The sequence below is a fragment of the Dromiciops gliroides genome, chromosome 2 (genome assembly GCF_019393635.1).
Source record: "Dromiciops gliroides isolate mDroGli1 chromosome 2, mDroGli1.pri, whole genome shotgun sequence".
NCBI classification, from domain to species: Eukaryota; Metazoa; Chordata; class Mammalia; order Microbiotheria; family Microbiotheriidae; genus Dromiciops; species Dromiciops gliroides.
Genome location: NC_057862.1, coordinates 549,028,867 through 549,050,578, shown reverse-complemented (window position 1 = coordinate 549,050,578; position 21,712 = coordinate 549,028,867). Strand labels below are relative to the sequence as shown.

Sequence of the window (21,712 nt, the reverse complement as noted above, 5' to 3'; positions counted from 1 at the left end):
TTTATGGGGAGATGTTTAATAAATTATCTTTTTTTCACTATGGCATTCTGGTGGGCAATTTGAGCTAGAGGTGTTACCTTCTGGGAGGGTCTCTCAAGCTATAGTTTGCATTTTTGTTGTTGTTTTTAAGAGTATTTAATTTTTTTCCAATTACATGTCAAGAAAATTTTTAGCACTCACTTTTGCAAGACTGGGTTCCAAATTATTCTCCCTTCCTCCCCTCTTCTAAAAATGGTAGGCAATTTGATATAGGTTGTACATATTCAAGCTATAGTTTTAAAAAAATATGAGCCTACAAAGCATCTTAAATTTAGGATAGGCATCCCCCTGGGGACTCAACCTCCAAATTCAATTTGGGGGATAGCCCTAGGAGGGTGGTTTACTTGTATGTGTACATAGTGCCCCTAATAGAATATAAGCTACTTGATGACAGGGGATATTTCTTTTTTTTTTCTTCATATCACTAGAACCTAACACAGAGCTAGCAAATGGTAAGTGCTTAATCAATACTGATTAATTGAATTAGTGATATGTTGGGGAAATCTATAAGGTATTCCCTTCCCTTCCAGGGCAATTTTCTGTTTTGAAGAACTAAAGAAGTTACAAAAGGATGATGGGTTTCCTTGGAGGGAGAGGGTTGGAAGAAAGTAGCAGAATTCCCTCAATGAAGGTAGAGAGGCATTTATGGGATGACTATGTATACAGACCTCAAGTTTTTTGGGGAAGGATAATATGTGGTGAAGTACTTCCTTCTGTGCTAGCTGTGTGTCCCCACCTCAGTCAATAATAGCTCAGCAAAAGGCCCAGGCTGTTCACTCTTATTCGTCATACATATGTACCATAGACATGATTCTGCATAAAGAGTGTAGTATCTAACTTGTTTTTCCCCTCTCATTTTGCAATCTCATTCATTCATTCAAGAAGTAGTTATTGTGTTGATTAAGTGCAAGGCATGGTGCTAGGCAGTAGAGGAGATGGATATTTTCTTCTGATGACCTTTCTGTCAATCTAAGTGAGGTAAGTGACATAATATGGCAGAATGACTTTATCTTTCTCACAGGCCTTTTGCTTCAGTAACAACCACTCACATTCATAGCTCAAAAATGTTCCATGGCTCCCTTTATTTATAAAGGCTTTATAGTGCCTTTATAAATAAATTACAAACTCCTGATCTTAGCATTTAGTCCCTCCACAATCTGGCTGTCTTTTGTTCAGTTGTTTTTCAGTTGTGTCTGACCTTCTGTGTTCTCCTTTGGGGTTTTCTTGGCAGAGATGCTAAAGTGGTTTGCCATTTCCTTCTCCAGCTCATTTTGAGAGATGAGGAAACTGAGGCAAATAGAGTTGTGACTTGTCCAGGGTCACCCAGCCTAGTAAGTGTCTGAAACTAGATTTGAGCTCACATAGAGAAGTCTTCCTGCCGCCAGGCCTGACACTCTATGCCACCTAGCTGCCCCAATCTGGTTCTCTACTACCTTTTAAAGATTGATCTGAAAGACAATTTCCAGCCAAACTGGTCTCTTTTTAGCTGTTCTCTGAACTCCACAGTCCATTTTCTCTCTTTGTGCTTTTGTTTAGTTGCTCTCCCACACATGGAATGAGGTCTTTGGCTCCTCCATTTCTTAGAAGCTTGAGCTTCCTTCAAGGTAAGCCCAGGGGCCACAACTTGCTCTGGGAAGCTTTTGTGGGTCTCCCAAATTATTAGTGCCCTTTCTCTCATCAGTTAATAAATAAATAAGCATTTTTGAAGTGACTACTAAGTGTCAGGCTCTGCTTGATAGACAATGAAGATAATACAGCTAACAACACACTGACAAACCTGGTGTCTTGTGATTTTGTTGCATCCTTTCAGTAGGCCAGGTTCCTTGATGTCAGATACTCTATTTTTTCTGTCTTTGTATCTATCTTGCTGTGGCCATAGAGGTGCTTAATAAGTGACTTGAATTTGATTGACTGTGTTGACTAAAATGCTTACAAAGTATTTTTCATTGGGCAAGAGAAAATAAGTGTCAGTGAGGACAATCCTTTAAGTTTGGGTTTATTAGAATCAATCAGTGAATCTGACACCAGTGAGTCACGGGGCAAATATTCAGCATCAACCTTAAGGAAGAGTTGAAATACATGAGATTTTTGTTAGTAAATGATGCATATACGTATACTTATACCTATACCTATACCTATACCCATACTTATACCCATGCCTATACACATGCCTATACCTATGCCTATACCTGTAAATATACATTTATCTATCAGTGGTCAAGCAAGGTCATAGAAGAACACAGGTTTTGAGCCGGGGAGACAAGACAGATCATTGAGTTCAGTCCTCTGATTTTGTAAATGAGGCAACTGGGACCCAGAAAGGTTAGTGCCTTCCCTAAGGTCACACAACTGAGCCAGGAATCGAATGAGACTCTTCTGATCCCAACCTGGCCTCTTTCTCCTACACCACAGAAGACAGCCAAGGTCTTGCAACTGGGATGAGCGAGTGTTTACTTATGACACATGTATGATGCCTACCACTGGGCAGACTTCTTTAGGGATAGAAAACTAAGAACAAGCTCACCTGGCACATTTCAAACAGTTGGTTGCAAATTCAATTTTCCTGTGAATTTCTACTAAATATTTACTCCCCTGGTGATTGCTTACTCTTACAATTTTGGCATCTGGCACATAATAGGTGCTTAAAGCATGCTTTTTGATTGATTGATCATTGCATGTTGAACTTCAACCCCAAACCACAGACGCACTTTGGAATATCCCGAGTCCTCATAATGAAGACACAGGAGAGAAAGCTCCCGCCCTGGCAGATGCCGGTTTCATGGCTCCCTCCAACTTCATTGGCTCTCCTCTGGATTCATTCCCCTCACTCACTCCCTTTCACAAGTAGGCTGGTTTGATCTCTTCTATGCCAACCCCCTTTCCCATATCTGGCTCCCTTTAGTGCCTTGGCACAGGTGCCAATAAAACCAGGTGTCACTGACTTTGGGGCATTTGTTTCAGCTCTGCTACAATCAGAGCAACTCTAGGCACACTCCTGCTCACAGGGCAAGACGCTGCCTGTATCTTCTCCTCCCTCTATATTCCACTGGGTCACATTCTTCTTGCTATATCACCAACCAGCCCTGGGAGTCTAGAGACCTGATCCTGGCTGATAAACATCTAGGTGAGGAGCTAGTAAAAAAAATCACATCAACCCTCCTGTGATTTTATTGGGGAAGAGCCACTGAAGCAGAGCACAGCTCCTCTATGACTTAGTAAGAAGTTTTCTAAGTGATGCTGTGACAGAAATCTTCATCGCCCTTCCACTAACTCAGTAATGAGCCTCTCAAAAAATGACCCAGGCTGGTCTTGGGAGAGTAGGCATCCAGCTGATCCATCCAGCCATACTTGAAGCCATACAGAGCCTTTCAAAATGTATGCTCTACTGTTATAGACTTCAAGAACCCATAATTACCTTGACATCATAATGAGGCATTAGAGTTGGATTTTAGTGTAGCAGGAGAACTAGAATAGCACACACACAGTGCATATACATATATATATATATACACACACATATATACATGTATGTATATATATATATATACTTAAATTAACTCTATATAATTCTATAAGGGAATACACACACACACACAGGGTAACTGTGTCTGCTGACAGACCAAAATTAGTCCAAGACAATTAGACCTTTCCCCAGGATGTCAAAATTTAGAGAGCTTAAGAATTTAAACTAATGATTTTAGAAGATTGCATAATTCTAACTGTGCTCCATTTTGACAAAACTTTCACTCCTTCAGTGGCATAGAAACAACTGTACTCAGCACCTAGTTAACAAGAATAATTAGTTCAATTAGAAAGCTACCAGATGGCATACTTCCTCCTCCAAAGACTACATACCAGGTGAGTTGCTCCCTGGTAAAAGGCCCTGCCTTATTGCAACCCTATCACCCCAGCATCCTGGGGTCTCCTTCTAAAGGGACTGGTATCAGGATCTTCCCTCCTCCAATCATCCATGTCCCGGAGCTTTTCTTCTTCCACTCAACTGAATTTACCTTAATTTCTTCTTGAATTATTTCCACACCATAAATGAGAAAGCTGATTTGAGGGTTGCTTGTCTTGGGTCTAGTTTTATGTGACTTATTGAAAGAAATGATTATTTATTTCTTATTTTAATCACCAATTACTGAATTAGGATCAAGGTCCCCCCCCCTTTTCTATTTCCTCATACAGAAATTAGCTCCCATAGGTTATTCAGGCAGTCTTTCAAGTGCAGGGTTAATAATGAGAGGAAAAACTCAGATCTATTCAAAATGTAAAGAAATTTTAATTTAGGTGAATTGATAGATCCTGGCCCATTGTATTTTACTCAGACAGATCTGGGGGGAAAAGAGATTATTCCTTTTGTCTAGATTACCCTAAATGGGATGATATAAGGGCATAGATAAGTTTCTTTGACCAAGACTCAGTGATCAGAGTCACATCCCCCAGACCTCCATTGGAATTAGCCCACCTTTCATTATAATATTCATTCTCCTTTTTTTTTTTTTCAGCAGGACAATGAGGGTTAAGTGACTTGCCCAGGTTCACATATCTAGTAAGTGCCAAATGTCCGAGGCCAGATTTGAATTCAGGTCCTCCTGAATTCAGGACCGGTGCTTTATCCACTGTGCCACCTAGCTGCCCCCTTTCCCATTACTTGTTAACCAGAGTTGATTGCCACCCTCAGGAAGACCCATTCTTCCTAGGGCATATAAGCACTGAGTGGCTTCTGTGAAGGATCTTTAGCATTCGAGAGTGCCACAGACCCCTTAATTATTTGCCTGCATGATTAACAAAATAATCAATTACTCAGAAACTATGTCTCTCAAATTTTTTTATGTCACATTATCTTGAACACCCATATAGCTATGTATAGTTGTTTATGCTGATGTTTAAACAGAAAGATTTACCATGAATCTTTCACGACATCTTTAGAGAGCTTGGGCAAAAGAGGGGTGGTAGGGTGATACCCAGAGCACTTTGCATTCTAGTGAATTTCACTTGGCTCTAGTCATGTAGCTTAAGGAGATTATTGGAAATTACTTGCAAGGGCTTTGTTCACTGAAGCCAAATAACTGTCTAAGAGTAGATACCCTTGGTTTTATGACAACTCCCTTTTCACAAGATGATAATAGGATCTTATGCTTAAACATAGGTTCATTAAAATGGGTTTCGAATCAGTTCTATATTGTATTTTGAAAATGCTTCTGACTAGCCTTGCCAAAATCAAAGATCATGTTTCTCCACCTTAGCCAAGAACCTATGGCACTCTTTCTAACTTTATTTCTAATTGTTACAGACCAAAGCTTGAGAGCATCAGAATTCTACATGTCCCTTCTCTCTAATAGACAAATTCTACCCTTAGCAATGAGGACAGCTAGGTGGTGCATCAGACAGAGTACTGGGTCTGGAGTCAGAAAGACTCTTCTTCCTGAATTCAAATCCAGCCTCAGACACTTAGTAACTGTGTGACCCTGGGCAAGTCACTTCACTCCCCTTGCTTCAGTTTCCTCATCTGTAAAATGAGCTGGAGAAGGAAATGGCAAACCACTCCAGTATCTTTGCCAAGAAAACCCCAAATAGGGTCACAAAGGGTCAAACACGACTGAAATAATTCAACAACAATAAAAATTTTAGCAATGATGAGAATTCAAAGAGAAAAAAAAATAGTCCCTCTGAGGGCCAATAATAGAACTTTTTCTCAATTTCTCCAACTCACCATGCCTCCAGTGCACTCCCGGCAATCTTGTAAACAGGTTATGTTTTCCCAGGTACTGTATGCTTTCAGTCCTGCTACTAGAGCCTGTAAAGATCGACTGTTGACAAGATCCTTCTCATGAAAGATATCCTCATCCAGTAAATCCCCAGCATATCTAGAAGAGAAAATTTACAAAGCAGAATGACTTAATATTTCAACCACACAGCATGAAGCGACCCCACTGACCAACTAGAGAGCTTGAGGTAAACCACAAGGCTAAAATCTGGGTCTCAGGCATGGCTGAGAACTTGATATACACTTTCATTCTTTTTAGGTTGAGCCTTTGAATATACCATAATAAAAATCCACGAACCACACTGTTCTGCTCTATCTTTCTAAGAGCCAATGCCCACGTCTCAAATGTTTTGTTTTCATGTCTTGTGTGAAAGTTATGTCTCATAGTCCTTTCATGAGAATCCTCATAGACCCATCTCTGTTGTCCTCTACCATAGGGCTAATGCCTCATAGTTGGCATCTCTTGTTACCATCAATTCCACGGGGCAGACATTCAACTCAAAGCTTTTTATTTAGAGACTCTGACATTCTAACTCCCTACTATGTGTTGGATAATGCAGGTGAGACCATAACTAAAGCTGAACTTTCCTCTGCTGGGGTCTTGTGTTCTCTGTCTTGTGCTTTTCACTCCAGCTTTCTACACCCATCCACCATAAATTCTGAAATTACTTTGCTACATACACAAGTAATAAGCATTTTAAAAGGTCATTTTTGTTGTTGTTCAGTTGTTTTACAGTCATGTCCAACTCTTTGTGAACCCATTTGGGATTTTCTTGGCAAAGACACTTCCAGTGGTTTGCCATTTCCTTTTCCAGCTCATTTTACAGATGAGGAACTGAGATAAACAGCTTAAGTGACTTGTCCAGGATCAAAGTGAGTAAGTATCTCAGACTGTATTTGAACTCAGGAAGATGAATCTTCCTGACTTCAGGTTCAGCACTCTATCCACTATACCACTTAGCCACCCTATAAAAGGTCATGACTTCCTCTAACTCTTTAGCTATTTTGAAAGCTTATTTAAAATTATCTTTCTGGGTCCCATATCACTAAAATACTTATAACAGTACTTCTGTAATAGCAAAGTCCTGGGAACAAAGTTGTTGTTGTTTGTCCTTCATTCTTGAAGAGGACCATGACATCTAGGTGATATCATGACTTGCACTGAATTAGATTTAAGTGAGGAAGGGCTGTGCAAGTTCGCCAACCTCACTCTCTCCTCCAGAGCCATCTGGGTCCGGTGGCAAGATACTTATCAGGACAACTGGAGATGGCCCTGGATGTTTTAAGGCAATTGGGGTTAAGTGACTTAACCAGGGTCACACAGCTAATAAGTGTCTGAGGTGAGATTTGAACTCAGGTCCTCCTGATTCCAGGGCCAGTGCTCTATCCACTGCACCACCTAGTTGCCCCTGGAAACAAAGTAGATGCCCAGAGATTAGGGGATAATTAAATAAATTGTGCTACACAAAGGTAATGGCTGATATATAATATTTGGCCTTGGGATAGAAATTTAATTGAACAGTACTGCAGGCAACTTTCTATGATTATAATTACAAAGAAGGTATCAATGAGTTCAGTCCCTATTCCTATCCTAATAAACAATGAATATAAAGTGTTCAGAGATGCATAAGGAAGGAAGTAGAATAGAGAAAAAGATATAAAGGGGAAAATAACATCAAATTGAAGAAAAGAAAAATAACAAAGAACCTCAACATTATGTAACCATAAAGACCAAGTTTGGCTGAAAAGAGATTTCCAAAAAAAAGTATTTCTCTCCCTATCTTTGCAGAGGTAGGAGATTATGTGTGTGGAATATTATCAAAATTGATTGATATGTTAATTAAATTTGCTAAACTGCTTTCTAAACTTTTGCTTGAGGTCTGTAGGAGTAGGGAATAGAGGGATATATCTAGAAGTGAAGGTGATATAAAAACAAAATATAATTTCTTAAAGAGATAAACAAGAAAGATAAAATAATCTTTTTTGGTAGTAATCACTACAAAGGATTTTGTGGTAACTATCCACCTGCCATCTCCTTCCTTACCAGCACTAATACTACATAATTTGCTCCTTCCTTTCTCACTTCTGGGCTTCTTTTTCTCTTATCCCTTTCAGATTTATATTCCTAGGAAAAGGCATTCCCAGTCACCCACTTGTCCTGAACTGCCTTCAAGAACTTATTTCTAAAGTGAATTATCATTTGTAAATGATGTTGACTCTTTTTTGATGACCAAACAACCTGACTACAGAGAGGCAAGCCACTTCCAGTGATGGAATTTTTTTAACCATGGCAACCTCTGAAACAAATGTTGACTTTAATAAAATATAACAAAAAACACTCATTGCTCCCATGTCTCTTTCTCACCTTTCCTCCCTTTGCCACTATGTGTTCTGCTGCCACCTTTATCGATTTTATCTCGAAGGAATTAAGGTGCCATATGAAAGACAGCATGGTGTAGTACAGGGATGAGCAAACTATAGGTGGAAAACTAAATACAGTTTTATGCTATATTTGGTACATCCCCAGCTAAGAACTTTTTTTTTTATTTTAATTACATTATGAGGGCAGCTAGGTGGTACAATGGCTAGAGTGCTGGGCCTGGAGTCCAGAATACCTGAGTTCAAATTCTGCCTCAGATACTTACTAGCAGTGTGATCCTTAGCAAGTCACTTAACCCTGTTCGCCTCAGTTTTTTCATCTGTAAAATAAGCTGGAGAAGGAAATGGCAAAACACTCCAGTATCTCTGCCAAGAAAACTCCAAATGGGGTCATGAAGAGTTGGACGTGACTGAAATGACTGAACAACAGTAATATTATATTATTTTTATATTTTAAAATAAAGTTTTATTGTGGTTTTAAAATTTATTGCATTTTAAAAATAAATACCATTCTTAGTTCCCAAGTCTTAAAAAAAACATGCTATGGGCTACAACAAAGCTGGATTACACAGTGGATAGGGTGCTAGCTCTAGAGTCCAGAAGATCAGAATTCAAATCCATTCTCCGAACACTTACTGTCTGTGTGACCCTGGTCAAAACAACCCCAGAGGGCTGCTGTTAAGTCTCTTACAATCTGGCTTCTGACCTGATGATTCTACCAAATCTGTTCTCCAAAGTTACTAATGATTTCTTAATTCCCTAATCAATCCTCAATTCTCCTCAGCCTCTCTGCAGACTTTAACACTGCTGAACACTCTTTCCTCCCTGATACTCTCTTCTTGCTAGGTTTACAGGACACTACTCTCTCCTGCTCCTCCTCCTACCTATCTCATGGTTCCTCTTCTGTCTCCTTCACTGGATCCTCCTCCAGATCATGCCTTCTAACTGGAGATCTCCCCTCAGGAGTCTGTCCTTGGCGCTCTTCTCTTCTCCCACTATACTACTACATTTGGTGAGCTCATTAGCTCCCATGGATTTAATTACCATCTCTATGCTGATGACTCTACCTATCCTACCCCAAACTCTTTGCTGACCTCCAATCTCACATCTCCAACCGCCTTTCAGACATCTTGAACAGAATGTCAATAGACATTTTAAACTCAATATGTCCAAAACAGAACTCATATTTCCTCCTAAACTATCCCCAATGCCATCCTTCCCTATTACTGCAGAGGGCAACACCGTCTTCCCAGTCTCTCAGGCTCACACCCTATGAGTCATCCTGGATTCTTCACTATCTCTCACTCTCCATATATAAGCTGTTGCCCAGGCCTGTTAATTTCACCTATGTGACATCTCTGAAATATGGCCTCCTCTCTCCTCTGACATCTCCACCACTCTGGTGAAGGTTCTCATCACTTCACTGCTGAGTTATTGCAATAACCTGTTGGTTGGTCTGCCTGCCTCAATTCTCTCCCCACTCTAATCTATGCTCAATTAAGTCACTAAAGTGATGACTTTCCTAAAGCACAGGTCTTATCATGTCATCCTCTGCCCCCAACTCAATAAACTCCAGTGGTTTCCTATTGCCTTTACCATAAAATACAAAATGCTCTGTTTGGCATTCAAATCCCTACATAACCTAGCCTCCTTCCACCTTTCCAGTATTTTCACACCTTACTCATTGGCATACTCTTTCATCTGGTGAATATGACCTCTAGGGCTGTACCACATTCAAGACACTCCATCTGTCAGCTCTAGGCATTTTCTCTGCTTGGAATGCTTAGAATGCTCTCCCATGAGGGCAGCTAGATAGCACAGTGGATAAAGCACCAGCCCTGGATTCAGGAGTACCTGAGTTCAAATCCGGCCTCAGACACTTGACACTTACTAGCTGTGTGACCCTGGGCAAGTCACTTAACCCACATTGCCCCTCCAAAAAAAGAAGAAAAAAAAAAAAGAATGTTCTCCCACCTGAATTCCAACTACTGGTCTCCCTGGCTGCCTTTTAGTCCCAACTCAAATCTAAGCCTTTTCCAACCCCTCTTAATCCCAGGGTCTTCCCTCTATAAATTATTTCCAATTTATCCTGCATAAAAAGCTTGCTTTGTATATATTTCTTTGTATGTTGTCTCCCTCATTAGACTGTAAGCTCCTTGAAGGCAAGGACTGTCTATTGCCTCTTTTTGTATTTTTTTTGTGCACTTAGCACAGCACATGGCATATAGTAGGTGATTAATAAATGTTTATTGATTGATTGTGAGAATAAAATGGCATTATTTTTAATAGTACAAATATCTCCATGAAAACACCACATTTTCGCTTTGGGCAGCTAGGTCCAAAGAAAGCACCTGGCCTGGCAAATTGTGCTTGGTTTTATTGACTTTTTTGCTTTTGGAAAGAGGTAGGAAAAACAATACCTTGGAGGTGACAACCCATTTTACCCAGTGTGTATAATGTTGCACAATCAGGAAGCAGAAAGTATCTGGAGTTGCTAAAGTGCTTTGGGAAAAGTATTATTCTATAGTTGGCTTCCTGGCCAAAATCCACTCTAACTCAGGTAGAGACTTTGAAAGCAAACTACTGAAGGAAGTGTTGGGTTTGGCAGGAATTAGGACGCATAAAACTCTCCTTTACCACCCTCAGGGAGATCTAAGTTGCCAAACATACCAGAGCTCCTGAGGCTTAAACAGAAAGCACAGTGGAATCAATACATCTAGTGCTTGCATATAATGCTCCCAAGAATGATGGGCTTCACCGCATACCTGCTGATGTTTGGGTAAGAATCACATCTGCCTATTGACTTGAGCTAAAGAAGACATAGAGATTCACACCTAGTATATCTCTCACTTGCAAGATTGGCTAGAGGCCTACCACTTTGCTCTGGACACAACTCGGAAAAGCTCTCATAGAGACAAGCAATGGTATGATGCTTGAGTTACTTGCCAACATCTTCTGCAAAGGAATTCAGGTCTGCTAAGAAGTCCCAGAGGGAGAGGAAGACACAAAATAGTGAAGTAATGGAAAGATATCTTCTACTACTGTACCTGGAAGAATGGGCAACTCGCCAATGTGCAAAATGGATCTTTGGAGGAGTTAGGGCCATTCAATGACAATACATGGAAACAGTCTGTTGTGAATTAGAGAATTAGTCAGACTCCTGGGTGAGTAGGAGGGAAGGCACAATAGAGAATCAGCCAAACAGGCTCTGACGGGAAAAGCACACTCATCGGTGGCAAGGAAGACCTTTGGAGATAATAGCTTAGATGGTGATGTGGATGAGAAGAAGTCAAGTGTTGGTACACTCCAGAGGGTCAAGGAAATCAACTGGGTTGATTCCAGTCTCTATTAGGACAAAAGAAAGGGGTGTGTGTGTGTGTGTGTGTGTGTGTGTGTGTGTGTGTGTGTGTGTGTGTGAGAGAGAGAGAGAGAGAGAGAGAGAGAGAGAGAGAGAGAGAGAGAGCAAGCGAGCGAGCGCATGCGAGCTGAAGACAAAGGTATCCCCTTTCCTGACTCTACTACTGCAGGTATGTGAGGCCCTAGGGAGCAGAGGGCATCCTTAATGATGGAGACATCAGCAGTCTGCTTTGGCCATTCAGAAGCTCAGGACATCATGATGGAAGTGCTAAGCCTGTTTTGTCAGTGACCAAGCTTATGTAGGATGCTTCAGAAAAACAAGAGCAGTAGTTACCGTGTATCCATTATTGGAATGCAAGTAATATGTACTTAGTACATAACAGCAAAATAATGTCATTTTGTGTTGTATATGATTAATACTTTGTTATACCACAATCTCTCTTGCTTTGTTATGCTTCTTTGCTGTATTTGCTAGAAGGCAGTTATGCTTATTCTATTAGCATGTAATATATTTCTATATACGAATATGGTCACTTTATCCAATCCTGTTACCCAGTGCAACATCACATATGGCATGTACTTCAATCAACAATCATTGTGCCAGGCAATGCCAGGTGATGGGCATAACCAATATTATTATATAGGCTATTAATGACAAGTTATTTATTATGCTTGCTGTAGGTACTTTTGCTAACCATATGTAGTTCTCATGAAGATGCTATATATTAAATACCAAGATGTGAATTTTAAGGTAGTTGGAATTATTACTTTTAACTATATTATATGTCAATTAATGTTACTTTTGATATATGTGCAAGTATATCCCATTTAATTTACAGAGACTATAATTTTTTTCACTAAGGGGGTTGATGGAGTAACCATGCCCCTCCCACATAAAGACCTAGGTATAAGCATGTGTCTGGGAAGTCACAAAATAAGTTGGGGCAGGAAATTTAAAAGTGAGACTTAATTTAAACTTTGAGAGACTAGGGAAATTAATCCCACCTCTCTAGGTGCTTTGGAAGCACTGGGATACCCAGACAGTTTACATCCAGTGGTGGGAGAAATCTTCCTAGACTTGTGTAGTATTAGAGGAACACTGATGAGATTAAAAACATTTGAATAATAACAAGAGAGAAAGAGCTGGGCATTGAAGATTGAAACTAAAATTTCCCAGAAGTGAGGTCTATCCGGGTATCTCCTGGGGACAGAAAAAAAGCCAAGTAAGAGCAGTATTCCTACTCTCCATTAAAGGGAAGCTGAATGGCTGGAGAATTTTGAATGAAAGCCCCGACTACTCCTTCTGAGGCACAAAGGGGTGCTAAAACTCCCTACTTTTGCCCTATCTGCTACTTAGGTTCAGGGTAAAAGGAAGTGGTTGATGAGGGTGTATAGTGAAAAAGCAGGCATTGAGCCAATTTACATCATCTTGTATTGGTTTATTCCCACCATTCTCATTAAAGTTTTTATATGATACCTCTTATAAATGATCTTAAAGAAAACACAGTGGGTAAAGTGATAAAGGGGAAGATCCAGAAGAATGAAAGACCAAGCTATGGGAGCTGATTGGATAACACTGATTATATAACAGTGACACAAACTCTAGACTAACATGACAATGCTAATGCTACCCATGAAGGGGTGGAGCCAAAAGGTGGGTGAGAGCCAGCTGCTCTGGGAGCTCGAAAGAGGCACAGAGAGTTAATTAGATGCTCCATAACTCCCTCTGGTATTGAGTGATGTGTCCTAGCATAATAATAATGACAATATTAATAACAATAATATATGTATTTCTAAATAACTTTCCAGTTACAATGTCCTCTTGTATATATTACTTAATTAGATCAATAGAGGTTATCTTTGATCTGCCTATTAAGTAAACTTCTAGTTAAAAATACTGATTCAGGTCTTCTACCAAAAAAGTGAGCATCTTTATCACAAAACTCATTGACTTCCTTAGGCAAAAATCCATGAAAAATAAGTGAGCCTGGCATGGCCTTCTCACTGTGACGAATCCTAAAATGCATAATCTAGAACCTAAAATGTAGGTTTGGTCCTTGTGTGTGGTCCAAGGTCAATAACCACAAAGACACATATTCAGAGTCAGGTTTGTAAGTGCCAGTCTAGATGTAAGTTACTAAGTGAGCAGAATCTATGTGTGAACACCACTGCCATGTGGTTGTTCATTTTGTAGGTGTTAGAGGTAAAATATGTCAAACTATTCATTTTTATTTAGAAGGGGGAAAATCATTTTACAAGGAAACTGAAAATTCATTCTTCTTGTTATTGTTCAGTTGTTTCAGGCATATCTGACTCTCTATGACCCCATTTTGGGGATTTCTTGGCAAAGATATTGGAGTGGTTTGTCACCTCCTTCTCCAGTTCATTTGACAGATGAGGAAACTGAGGAAAACAGGGTTAAGGGACTCACCCAGGGTCACACAGCTAGTAAGTGTCTGAGACCAGATTTGAACTCATGAAAATGAGTCTTCCTAATTCCAAGCCCAGTGCTCTATCCACTGTGCAAAAACTGAATTTAACCCTTTGTAAACACACATCTAAAATGGTTCTTCAATTACAGGGGGAAAAGTCACCAAGTTACTTTATAAGCTGGCAATATCATTTTTGTGGGTAATAGTTCATATGAAAAACTCCAAAGGAAGAAGTCTGTTACTAATATAATTGGCAAAATTAGTTCTTAAACTCTATTATGCAATTAAATTTCAAGTTTTGGAAAATGTCCAAGTTGTTTAAAACAAAACCTCCAGTAGAATACTAGACTAACCTTTATTTTAAAAGGTAACTAAAAATATGATTGTCAGATGTCAAAACCAGCTCATTTGAATATAGGCATCCCTATGTGAAAAGGTATTGATTTTATACCAATGCAAAAATACATTAAGAATTATTCAAAGCCAACTGGAAACTCAATAGGCTTTGAAGGACACCTATTGGGCAATACACATTTTTAGTTTCTCTTCAGTTGTAAAAAATATTTTTCACATACATAAGGGTTCCATCCCCACTTCAATTAATGTAATTACAAAAGCACTAGACACCTCAACTGAATCAACCAATTAACAAAATGAAATAACAAAGTATATAATAGGTTGTTATTCAGTCATTTTTAGTTGTGTCCAATTCTTTGTGATCTCATTTGGGATTTTCTTGGCAAAAATATTAGAGTGGTTTGCCATTTCCTTCTCCAAATTATTATATAGATAAGGAGACTGAGGCAAACAGGGTTAAGTGACTTGCCCAGGGTCACACAGTTAGTAAGTATTTGAGGCCACATTTGAATTTAGGAAGATGAGTCTTCCTGACTTCAGAGTCAATGCTTAATCCACTGAGCCACCTAGCTGCCCCATATACTAGGTTAGGTAGTAATGAATTTTCCTACAACCCCCTCACAATGTTAGAATAAGTCTTGAATCAATTAGAGGGGATTAAAGGGCTCTAATCATTGGATGAAGTCAAATGATGCCCACACAGCAAGTCCTTCTGACTGGCCAAAATAATCAGACATACTCCTTGGCCTCTGTATACACTGTTAGTCCAGCAGTAACCCAGTCAAACAGTGGAGGATCTGGGGGTTTGAGGATTTCAGGGGTGGGGCAATGCCCCAGAAAAGCGATCACTCTTTGGTGGGGGAGATTACCATTTAAAAAATTTTTTCCCCCTCTCCTCTTTCTGCTCTCCCCTACATCCTTTCCCTCCTTCCTCACTCTCCTTTATTTCTTTTTTTCTCTCTGTTTCTTCTTTTATTGAAACAATCTCTACTGAACCTCTTTCATCCAGCTTCTGTCCCCATCACTCTATTAAAAGTTTCCCCTCATAGATTACCAGTGAACTCCATACTACCAAATCCAGTGGCCTTTGTTTCAGTTCTTATCCTTAATTTCTCTAAAGCATTTGACCCAGCTGACCTCTTTGCCACTCCTGGGTACTATCTTCTCTCAGCTTTTAAGACACCAGACTTTCCTATTTCCACTACATCATCACCACCACCACCACCAAGCCACCCTCCCATCTAACTGCTCTTTCTCAGTTCCCCTCTTCTTTGTCATTTGACTTCCTAGTCAATATTTAAAGCTCAACGGAGATAACATCTCCTCCTGCATGCAGCCTTTTTTGGTCTTCTCTTGCTAATGACTTCTTCCTCTAGAATATAATTTTTTTTTTATGAGACCTATTATTTTATTGATGATGGGAGCTTCTGGTGAAGAATTCTCTCTACCAGTGAATATCAGCAGCTGCTCTGCCACTTAATCATCTTAAAGAAGGTTATTAAAGAATCTTAAGATTCTTTAAAGTTTTTCTCTGCAAAGGAGAATGGTTTTACACTGGAAATAAAAGAACGAAAATTAGTTAACAGGGAGTTGAAATCCAAGGTGAACTGAAATCCAAGATAAGATACTAAGAGTGCACCTACCTGCCCTCAAGGAAGTCAGTTCACTTGGCCCATCATGGAGTTCTGAACAAACTGGCAGAAGAAATTACTGAACCACTGTCAGTGATACTTGAAAGATCATGGAAAATGAGAAAGATGAGATTAGACAAGGACCAGTGTCATCCTGATTTTTTAAAAAGGGAAGAGAAAAGTCTGCAAACTACAAGCCATTATAGTAAAGTTCAATTCCTGAGAAAATTCTAGAATGAACCACTGAGATGCTTGGTGAGCATCTAGGAAAGAGGTGGCGATTGCAATGAGCCAGCAGAGCTTCATGCCATATGAATCTCACTTTTTGACAGGATTACTAAGCTAGTAGATGAAGAGAAGTATATGGATATAGCCTATTGAGATTTTAGCAAAGCTTTTGAAAAAGTATCTCATAGTCTTTTGCAGAGGAGTTATAGCTAAGGATTATATAATAATATGGGTCAGATATATTCAGAGAAGTTTAAATGGCTGAACTCAAAGATCAGTCATTAAAAGTTCCTTGTCACCATTGCATGAGGTCTCTTATGGAGTGCCTCAGGGATTGGGATGTAGCCCAATACTATTAACCTTTTTCTCAGTGACTTGGAGAAGAGCATAGATGATGAGCACACCAAAGCTGCAGGTGACACAAAATTGGGGGGACAGATATGACAATGGATGATAAAAGAGTCAGGATCCAAAAGGATCTGGACAGGTCAAAGCATTGAGCTGAATCCAATAAGGTGACATTCAGTAGAGATCAATATAAAGTCTTACATTTGGGTTCAAGAAATCAGCTTCACAGGTCTAAGATGGATGAGGTGTGTGTGGACAATAGGTGTTCTGAAATGGATCTGGGGGGTTTAGTGACCTGCAAACTCGAAAGGAACAAACAGTGTGATGTGGTAGCTAAAGAAGGTAACGCCACTTGGGGCTACATTAAAGGGACAGAGCTTTCAGAAATAGAAAGGTGGTAGCCCCCTAGTACTCTGACTTCATTAGACTTCATCTGGAGAATTGTTTCAGTCCCAAACACCACAGTTTAAGGAGGACATTGATAAACTGGAGAGTATCCAGAGAAGGGTAGTCAGGATAGTGAAGGACCTTGAATCTAAGTTGGAAGGAAAAAAAGAAGGAAGGAAGGGAAAAGAAAGAAAAGGACACAAGCATTTATTAAATGCCTACTATGTGCTAGGCACCATACTAAGTTTTTTACAAGGATTACCTCATTTTAATCCCAGGAAGTGGGTATTATTATTATCATCATTTCGGAGTTGAGAAAACTGAGGCAGACAGAGGTTAAGTGACACAGCTAGTAAATGTCTGAGGCTGGGTTTGAACTAAGACCTCTCTGAGTCTAGGCCAGCACTCTCCAACCACTGGACCACCCAGTTGCCTCCTAATGCTGATATGAGCATTGGTTGGAAAAACTGAGTGTATTAAGCCTGAAGACGCACAGACTCAGGGGGGCTATGATAATTGTTATCAAATGTTTGATTGGCTGTCACATGAAAGAATGTATAGATTTGTTCTGTTTGACCTCAAAGGGCAGGACTAGGAGCAAAGAGTGAAAGAAACTCATATAGACTTTATGTTGGGGAGGGAGGAACTTCCTAAAATTGACAATTGTCCAAAAGTAGAAAGGATGGCTCTAGAGGTGGTGAATTCCCCTTCCTTGAAAGCCTTTAAGCAGAGCCTGGCCTACTACTCAGGGTGTGTGTTGGGGTATAATAGGAATTCCTTTCATATATGAGTAGGACTAAATGTTCACTGGGGTACCTTCCAAATCTCAAAACTTCTGTGATTTTGGTAGGTAGCCAAAAGTTAAGTGACTTGGCCAGTTTCACAGAGCATATATATATATATATATATATCACAATCAGGACAATGGACTTCCCTATTATTTAGTTTTGTTTTTCCAAGCATGCATCTTTTTTTTCTTATTCGATGATAATCTCTAAGAGAACAGGGACCATAACTTATCTCAACTTCATATCTTCATGGTTCCTATGTCCTGTGTCCAATACTTTGCACACAGTAAGTGCTTAATAAAGGTTTGTTTAATTGTATAACAGAATTGAGAGTTACCTGGGTCATTGATTCCTGAAGATCCTTTTGGATCCTGACTCTCTTATCCTCCATTGTGATATCTATCCATAAGTATAACTTAAGATTGTTTTACTAGAAAGGGGGAAAGTTGATAATTCCAAGAATCTCAACGGTCAAGTGATTTCCTTCTTTTTTTCCAAGGAGCTCCAAACGTGAGCTTAAAATCACTGAATTGGCCTCACCTGGGCATACTGCCCAAACGGCAATTGTGAAAAATACCTCATCAGTATCACAAGACTGTATTAATCCAATGTAGATTTTTTTCACGGGGTTCTAATTCCTTTCAGTCTCACCCAGCAGTAAAATGTCTCAGGTTGACCAGAAAATTCACTGACTAGAGCTCAGAATTAAGTTATCTAATATGTTGGAAGGCTGTAGGGAAAGAGAAGAGACAATGATGAAATGTGGAAAATCAGTAAGTAACTCAAAAACAAGGGGGTTTAAATAATGTGCTTTGCCAAGAGATAGCTCCCTAAAACATGTGTCCAGAATCTCAAATTTCTTCCAAGTTACTTGAAGTCCAGTGCTATTTTTCTCAAAGTATGGACTGAAGCACTTAACTCTACATATAATTTCTCCAACACAGCTAATCTTTGTTCTTTCCTCATAATAACTTTCCTATGAGGAATACTTATTATACCCCTCTTACAACTGAGCCAACTTAAGCTCTGAGATATTAAGTCACTTGACAATGCTAGCACAACCAGTAAGTGTTTGAAACAGGGGGGAAGCTAGGTGGCAAAGTGGATAGAGCACTGACCCTGAATTCAGGAGGACCTGAGTTCAAATATGGCTTCAGACACTTGACACATACTAGCTATGTGACCCTGGGCAAGTCACTTAACCCTCATTGCCCCACTTTAAAAAAAAGAAAGAAAAGAAAAGAAAAAGAAAGTGTTTGAAATAGGGTTTGCACCCACATATTCTGACTCCAAACCAAGCAACTTACCATTATAATGGATGGTCTTCTAATTAATTGAATACAACACTGGAAGGTATAGGGTTCTAATAATTGGGGAAAAGTTTTTTTTTTTCCTGTAAGAGATATCACTTGGGCAGCTAGGTGGTGCAGTGGATTGAATACTGAAGTCAGAAGGACCTGAGTTCAAATCTGGTCTCAGACATTTACTAGCTGTGTCACCCTAGGCAAGTCACTTAACCTCTATGTCTCAAACAAAACAAAACAAAACAAAAAAAGATATCAGTGAAACTAAACCTTGAATGAAGATTAGGATTCTAAGAAGCAGAGGTGAGGATGGAATACCTTACAGGCCTGGGGGGACAGTTTATACAAATATACAGAGGTGGGAAACAGAATGCTGAGTTTAGGAAACAATTAGTAATTTAGTCTGGCTGGAAAGCAGAGGATGTGAAAGGAAATAATGTAAAATAAATGTGGCTAGAAGACAGGTTAGAGTCAGACAATGGAAAAAGACTGAGAAATTTGTATTTTAAAAGCAAGGCCCTGAAGTCTTCTGCATCCAAGTCTGAGCCATACTTTGAAAAGATTATTTTTGCAGCTACTTGGAGGCTGGATTAGGGTGGTAACAGACTGGAAGCAGGGAGATGTGTTAAGAGGGTATTATGGAAGTTCCAATGACAGAGGTGGTGAGTGGTGGCTATGTGAGTGGAGAGAAGAGCATGGATGTAGACTATTTTGTGGAGAGAGAATCAACTCAATTTGGCAATGAGTGAATGAGGGAGGGTATGAAAGAAACATGAGTCAAGAGTAACTCCAAGGAGTATGGGTAGTCCTGGGAAAGTCACTTAACCCCAATTGCCTCACAAAAAAAAAACCAAAAAAACAAAACCAAAACAAAACAAACAAACAAAAAAAAGAGTATGGGTAGTAATGGCCACTCAGTAGAAACAGAGTGGTGTGGAGGAGGAACCAGTGTAGAGGGAAAGACAATGAGTGAGGCTAAGATGATGACAGTACACACCCATGAAGATTTCCAGGAGGAAGCTGGAATTGAGACAAGAGATTAGTCTGGAGATAAAGTCCAGGGTCATTTGTATAGAAATGGAAACAAGCCATGTGAGCAGGTGATTATTGTTGTTCATCCTTGGTTCTGGAAGAGGACCAATCTACCACGAGGGCAAGGTCTTGACTTGTGCTTGAGTTGGATTTAAGTGAGGCAGAGCTGAGCAAAGTCACCAGCCTTACTCTTTCCTCCAGAGTCATCAGATTCCAGTAGCAAGACATAGGTCAAGATGACTAGTGATGACCCCATGAGCAGGTGAAATCACCAAGGAAAGGAAAATACAGACAGAAAAGAGGACTAGGATGGAACCTTGGAAAATATCCATGGTTAAGGTATAGAATATGGATAATGGCTCTAGCAAAGGTCAGGGAAAGGGGCAGACAGGGAGGAGTAGAACTTCACAAAGGCAGTGGTATAGAAGCCAAGGGAAGACCGAGTATACGGGAGGAGGGGATCATGGGTATTGTCAAAAGTGGCAAAGAAGTCAAATGGGATGACTGAAAAAAAATCCATAAAGTTCAGCAGCTGAGAAATGACTGATAACTATAGAGAGGACCACTTGGCTAGCTAATAGTAATAGCTCATATTAATATTATAGAGCTTCACAGTTCACAAAGCACGTCACATTTTCACCTCCTAACAACCCTGAGAAGTAAATATTATCACCCTCATTTTACAAATGAGGAACTGAAGCAAACAGAGGTTAAATAACTTGCCCATGGTCTCACAGCTAATAAGTGCCTGAGGCAGAATTTGAATTCAGGTCTTCCTGACTCCAAGTCTAGTTCCCAATCCACTGAGCTACCACAATGGTGATAGTATGAAAAGCCAGATTAAAAATGCTTGAAAAGTGAATGTTCACTGAGGAAGATTTTTTAAAAGTAATTTTGGAGAAGACAGAAAGGATTTAGGATGATAATTTGATGGGGTGGCTGTGAAGATTTTTTTAAAGATGAAGGGCAGCTGGGCATGTTTGAAGAGAAAGGGAGGAAAGAAACACACAGAGAGAGAAAGAGGAAGGGGAGAGAGGAGAGGAGGGGAGAGGAGGAGAAGGTGATAATATTTACTTCTCAGGGTTGTTAGGAGGTGAGGAAGAGGAGGTTAGAGAAGAGAGGAAAGGAACCTCTCAGTGGAGATGAGAAACCTTTGCAAGAAGGGATACTTCTTCCTCAGGAACTGGAACAAAGGGGAAGAAATAGAGGCCCATGTAGCCGGGTTTTGAACTGTGGGTAGGGGGAAAATGGGGTTCAGAGAGGAAGGCTTTGACACTGTCATTACAACAGTAGGTGAGGAGAGAGTTTCTGCTGAGCAAAGGGAAAAGGAATCAAGTTGGGGGCTTGAGGAGAGAGTAATATGTTTGGCACAGCTGTATGGAGTTCAATAGTCAGTCATTCAAGGAAGAAAAAAAGATTATTCTGTAGCAATGGGCTCAACTAGCATTATGGGGTGATAGGCATTTTCAGCAGCTCAGGAATAGGATCAGAGAAGATGAGTAGTGGGGGCAATTCAGGGTTGAAATGAAAATGTGTGAGTGTTTTTAGGATGAAGGACTCAAGGGTAGTAGACAGGAGGTAGCTGAACTCATCACTTAAAGTGTTAATAATGGCATTACCCCTCCTCTATCTGTATATCTGTGGAAATGTTATTGGTTTT

At 39.9% G+C, this 21,712-nt stretch overlaps 1 protein-coding gene across 1 annotated transcript in view; it reads right to left on the bottom strand.

Moving 5' to 3' along the window:
- ACOXL (acyl-CoA oxidase like) overlaps nt 1-21,712 on the bottom strand; it is a 536,612-nt gene that overhangs the window by 212,263 nt on the left and 302,637 nt on the right. The window contains 1 exon segment of the mRNA XM_043984906.1: nt 5,756-5,909. Within this exon segment, the coding sequence (XP_043840841.1) occupies nt 5,756-5,909 (154 nt within the window).